General features: G+C 46.5%; 1 protein-coding gene across 2 annotated transcripts in view; it reads left to right on the top strand.

Annotated features, from left to right (window-relative positions):
- slc8a3 (solute carrier family 8 member 3) overlaps positions 1–6,000 on the top strand; it is a 42,813-nt gene that overhangs the window by 25,452 nt on the left and 11,361 nt on the right. For both annotated transcript variants that reach the window (XM_058383322.1, XM_058383313.1), the window contains exon 3: positions 5,260–5,366. In XM_058383322.1, coding sequence (XP_058239305.1) covers positions 5,260–5,366 — 107 coding nt within the window. The remainder of the gene's footprint in view (positions 1–5,259; positions 5,367–6,000) is intronic.

Below are 6,000 nucleotides of genomic sequence, written 5' to 3'. Positions count from 1 at the left end.
GGTTCTTCACTCCAGAGTCCTGGATGGTTCTGGTTCTTCACTCCAGAGTTCTGTATGGTCATCATTTATCACTCCAGAGTTCTGGATGGTCCTGGTTCTTCACACCAGAGTTCTGGGTGGTCCTGGTTCTTCACACCAGAGTTTTGGATGGTCCTGGTTCTTCACTCCAAAGTTCTGTAAGGTCCTGGTTCTTCGCTCCAAAGTTCTGTAAGGTCCTGGTTCTTCACTCCAAAGTTCTGTAAGGTCCTGGTTCTTCACTCCAGAGTTCTGTAAGGTCCTGGTTCTTCACTCCAGAGTTCTGTAAGGTCCTCATCTTTCACTCCAGAGTTTTGTGTGGTTCTGGTTTTTCACTCCAGATTCCTATATGGTCTTGGTTCTTCACACCACAGTTCTGTATGGTCCTCATCTTTCACTCCAGAGTTCTGGATGGTTCTGGTTTTTCACTCCAGAGTTCTTTATTGTCTTGGTTCTTCACTCCAGAGTTCTGTATGGTCTTGGTTCTTTACTCCAGAGTTCTGTATGGTCCTGGTTCTTCACTCCAGAGTCCTGTATGGTTCTGGTTCTTCACTCCAGAGTTCTGTATGGTCCTCATTTATCACTCCAGAGTTCTGTATGGCCCTGGTTCTTCACACCAGAGTTCTGCATGGTCCTGGTTCTTTACACCAGAGTTTTGGATGGTCCTGGTTCTTCACTCCAGAGTTCTGTAAGGTCCTGGTTCTTCACTCCAGAGTTCTGTAATGTCCTCATCTTTCACTCCAGAGTTCTGGATGGTTCTGGTTTTTCACTCCAGAGTTCTTTATTGTCTTGGTTCTTCACTCCAGAGTTCTGTATGGTCCTGGTTCTTTACTCCAGAGTTCTGTATGGTTCAGGTTCTTCACTCCAGAGATCTGTATGGTCCTGGTTCTTCACTCCAGAGTCCTGTATGGTTCTGGTTCTTCACTCCAGAGTTCTGTATGGTCCTCATTCATCACTCCAGAGTTCTGTATGACCCTGGTTCTTCACACCAGATTTCTGTATGACCCTGGTTCTTCACACCAGATTTCTGCATGGTCCTGGTTCTTCACACCAGAGTTCTGGATGGTCCTGGTTCTTCACTCCAAAGTTCTGTAAGGTCCTGGTTCTTCACACCAGAGTTCTGGTTGGTCCTGGTTCTTCACTCCAGAGTTTTGTAAGGTCCTGGTTCTTCACTCCAGAGTTTTGGATGGTCCTGGTTCTTCACTCCAGAGTTTTGTAAGGTCCTGGTTCTTCACTCCAGAGTTTTGTAAGGTCCTGGTTCTTCACTCCAGAGTTTTGTAAGGTCCTGGTTCTTCACTCCAGAGTTTTGTTAGGTCCTGGTTCTTCACTCCAGAGTTTTGGATGGTCCTGGTTCTTCACTCCAAAGTTCTGTAAGGTCCTGGTTCTTCACTCCAAAGTTCTGTAAGGTCCTGGTTCTTCACTCCAGAGTTCTGTAAGGTCCTCATCTTTCACTCCAGATTCCTGTATGGTCCTGGTTCTTCACACCACAGTTCTGTATGGTCCTCATCTTTCACTCCAGAGTTCTGGATGGTTCTGGTTTTTCATTCCAGAGTTCTTTATTGTCTTGGTTCTTCACTCCAGAGTTCTGTAAGGTCCTCATCTTTCACTCCAGAGTTTTGTGTGGTTCTGGTTCTTCACTCCAGAGTCCTGTATGGTTCTGGTTCTTCACTCCAGAGTTCTGTATGGTCCTCATTTATCACTCCAGAGTTCTGTATGACCCTGGTTCTTCACACCAGATTCCTGCATGGTCCTGGTTCTTCACTCCAGAGTTTTGTAAGGTCCTGGTTCTTCACTCCAGAGTTTTGGATGGTCCTGGTTCTTCACTCCAGAGTTTTGTAAGGTCCTGGTTCTTCACTCCAGAGTTTTGTAAGGTCCTGGTTCTTCACTCCAGAGTTTTGTAAGGTCCTGGTTCTTCACTCCAGAGTTTTGTTAGGTCCTGGTTCTTCACTCCAGAGTTTTGGATGGTCCTGGTTCTTCACTCCAAAGTTCTGTAAGGTCCTGGTTCTTCACTCCAAAGTTCTGTAAGGTCCTGGTTCTTCACTCCAGAGTTCTGTAAGGTCCTCATCTTTCACTCCAGAGTTTTGTGTGGTTCTGGTTTTTCACTCCAGATTCCTGTATGGTCCTGGTTCTTCACACCACAGTTCTGTATGGTCCTCATCTTTCACTCCAGAGTTCTGGATGGTTCTGGTTTTTCATTCCAGAGTTCTTTATTGTCTTGGTTCTTCACTCCAGAGTTCTGTAAGGTCCTCATCTTTCACTCCAGAGTTTTGTGTGGTTCTGGTTTTTCACTCCAGATTCCTGTATGGTCCTGGTTCTTCACACCACAGTTCTGTATGGTCCTCATCTTTCACTCCAGAGTTCTGGATGGTTCTGGTTTTTCATTCCAGAGTTCTTTATTGTCTTGGTTCTTCACTCCAGAGTTCTGTATGGTCCTGGTTCTTTACACCAGAGTTCTGTATGGTTCAGGTTCTTCACTCCAGAGATCTGTATGGTCCTGGTTCTTCACACCACAGTTCTGTATGGTCCTCATCTTTCACTCCAGAGTTCTGGATGGTTCTGGTTTTTCATTCCAGAGTTCTTTATTGTCTTGGTTCTTCACTCCAGAGTTCTGTATGGTCCTGGTTCTTTACACCAGAGTTCTGTATGGTTCAGGTTCTTCACTCCAGAGATCTGTAAGGTCCTGGTTCTTCACTCCAAAGTTCTGTAAGGTCCTGGTTCTTCACACCAGAGTTCTGGATGGTTCTGGTTCTTCACTCCAGAGTTCTGTAAGGTCCTGGTTCTTCACTCCAGAGTTCTGTAAGGTCCTGGTTCTTCACTCCAGAGTTTTGTAAGGTCCTGGTTCTTCACTCCAGAGTTCTGTAAGGTCCTGGTTCTTCACTCCAGAGTTTTGTAAGATCCTGGTTCTACACTCCAGAGTTTTGTAAGGTCCTCATATTTCACTCCAGAGTTCTGTGTGGTTCTAGTTTTTCACTCCAGATTCCTGCATGGTCCTGGTTCTTCACACCACAGTTCTGTATGGTCCTGGTTCTCCACTCCAGAGTTCTGTATGGTTCTGGTTCTTCACACCAGAGTTCTGAAAGGTTCCTTGTCTGTCATCCTAGTTCTTTTTATGGTTCCTGTTCACTTCTCTACAGGAGCGTACTGAAGATCTTTCCATTTGACACCAGAGGCTGTTTCACATGTGGATCAGATTCAGGTTCAGGTTCATTCTGCTCTCTGAAGCGGTTGTTGGAGTTGTTGCCATGACAACCTAGAGTGAGTAACCTCAGGCATTCCTGGTTCTCCACTCCTTCATTAGGAACCTGCTGGAGTAAACATTACAGTAGTGTAGTAGATCTCCCTGATCCTCGTTCCCACACTGCACCTGTGTTACCTTAATAATCTCATCACACTAAACTCAACACTGTTGAAAATATTGGCACCCACACATACACACACTTCATTTTAAACTGTAGATTGTGACTTAAGATTAAACGGGTTTAATTTTTCAGCAGGACAATGTGTGTACACCTGGTGTGTAAGAGTTTGTACAACATTGTGTGTGTGTTCTGAATTGTGAATTTTTCACAGGTCAGTTACACGGTGTGAATGCAGCAGCCTACAGCATTTACACTTCACACACATTTATATGCATTAGACACACACACACACACAGCTTGGGGGGCAGTGTAATAGGAAGGGGTGGTCACTGTAGAGCGGTCTGCCTTCCCTTCTGCTTCCTCCTGCTGGCTTATTATAGCTCTGTCGCTCTCGCCTCTGTGTGTCTCTCTGTGTGTCTCTCTGTGTGTCTGCTATTCTGAATGAAACAGAATATATATATATATATAGGAAGTGTGTGTGTGTGTGTGCAAGTGTGTCATTGTATGTGTCTGTGTGTGTGTGTGTGTCCCCCTCCAGGAAGTCGTTTCTCTTGCTCTCCAGATGAAGGAGGCTGGATCTCCATGGTAACCACAAAGGACAGGCATGCGTGTGTGTGTGTGTATGTATGTGTGTGTGTACTTGAGCAAAGTAAAATGGTCGTGTATGCCTTTTGTTGTGTATTTACATTTGTACATCAGTGCAGACACACATACGCAATATAAGGAACACATTTATCTAGGAAGTGTGTGAGTGTGTGTGTTATATAATCAGGGTGACATGAGGGAGAGACAGACAGATGAGGGGGGCAGTTTCCCTGAGCGAGTGTTAATGTGGTCCACTTCCTCACACACTGATGGAATGTTTTAAATTCACACTGACAGCTGATGATGTCATAGTGGGCGTTACAGCAGATGGCCAATCAGCAGTTTCACCTGTACGGTGTTCATGGGTATGGCCTTCTACACACACACACACACACACACACATACACAGTTTAGTGGTTGAAGGATTCATTCCTGTGATGGTTCTCACTCGTCAGCACTTGCATCACCAAGCTAACCTTGATTAAGTGGTGTGTGTGTGTGTGTGTGTGTTCATGCCACTAGTAGAGGAGTGTGCACACTGACTCACCTTCTCTTACTCTGTATGGAGTGATAATCTGGGAGGACAGAGAGAACAAGGCTTTGTAATCAGGAGATAGACCTTTAAAATAGTACGACAACTTTATTACACCTCACTGACAGGTTTTACACACACACACACACACACACACAGTCTCTCTCTCTCTCTCTTTATTAAAGGAGTTCATTAGCAGAGTCTGTTCTCTGTAGCGTCTGTTAGTGGGGGATTGAGACAGACCCCAACCTGCTGTCAGTCTCTGTGTGTGTGTGTGTGTGTGTTATAGTAACCATGGCAACAGCAGGGCAGAGCTTCCCTTCCTGTGTGATGTGCATAGAAGGGATACAGAGAAAGAGACGGAGAGGGAGACAGGTGTCCAATATCCCTAGACCTGTTTGAGTTTCAGACTAAATTAAATGTTATTCAGCGTTTTCTCTGCTAATGCTAACGCTAACGCTAATCACCAGGAAATGAAAGCTCAGTTTTTCACTCTCAGTGAACACAGTCCATCTCCACTGCTGAGTGACAAGAATGGACAGCTCAGATATCTGCAGGACACTAACTGTCTGTCGGTCAGTCAGCCAATCAGCAGTGCCCAAGAGTGCTCCACCCCTCACAGTGCTCCGGGACTCCTCCCACTTTCACAATGTGAAGCAGACATCAGGAACTTTCTGAACTAGTTTCCCAATTACCTGTGTGTGTGTGTGTGTGTGTGTGTGTAACATGTTTTGACTTTTTGTCTCTCTCTCTCTGTCTGTCTGTCAGTAAAATGATCCAGGTGAGAATAATTGATGATGAGGAGTATGAGAAGAACAAAAACTTCTTTCTGGAACTGGCAGAGCCGCGTATGGTGGACATGAGCCTGCAGAAAGGTACACACACCCGCACACACACACACCCACACACACACACATACCACCCACCCACCTGCACACACACACACACAACCACCCGCCCACAAACACACACACACAACCACCCGCACACACACACACACACACACACACAACCACCCGCACACACACACACACACACACACACACACAACCACCCACCCGCACACACACAAATGTACGCACACACACACACCTACCACCCACCCACCTGCACACACACAAATGTACGCACACACACCACCCACCCACCTGCACATGCACACGCACACACACACACACACAATAACCCATCCACCCGCACATGCACACACACACATGCACACACACAACCACCCACCAACCTGCACATGCACACACACAGACACACACACACACACACATACCACCCACCCACCTGCACACACACACACACACACATACCACCCACCCATCTGCACACACACACACACACACAACCACCCACCCACCTGCATACGCACACACACACACAACCACCCGCACACACACACAACCACCCACCCACCTGCACACACACACATACCACACACGCACGCACACACCCACACACACACACAAATGTACGCACACACACCACCACCACCCACCTACA

The sequence above is a fragment of the Hemibagrus wyckioides genome, linkage group LG03, assembly GCF_019097595.1.
Source record: "Hemibagrus wyckioides isolate EC202008001 linkage group LG03, SWU_Hwy_1.0, whole genome shotgun sequence".
Lineage (NCBI taxonomy): Eukaryota > Metazoa > Chordata > Actinopteri > Siluriformes > Bagridae > Hemibagrus > Hemibagrus wyckioides.
The sequence above is the reverse complement of the archived record's forward strand: the minus strand, read 5'-3'. Positions and strand labels throughout refer to the sequence as shown.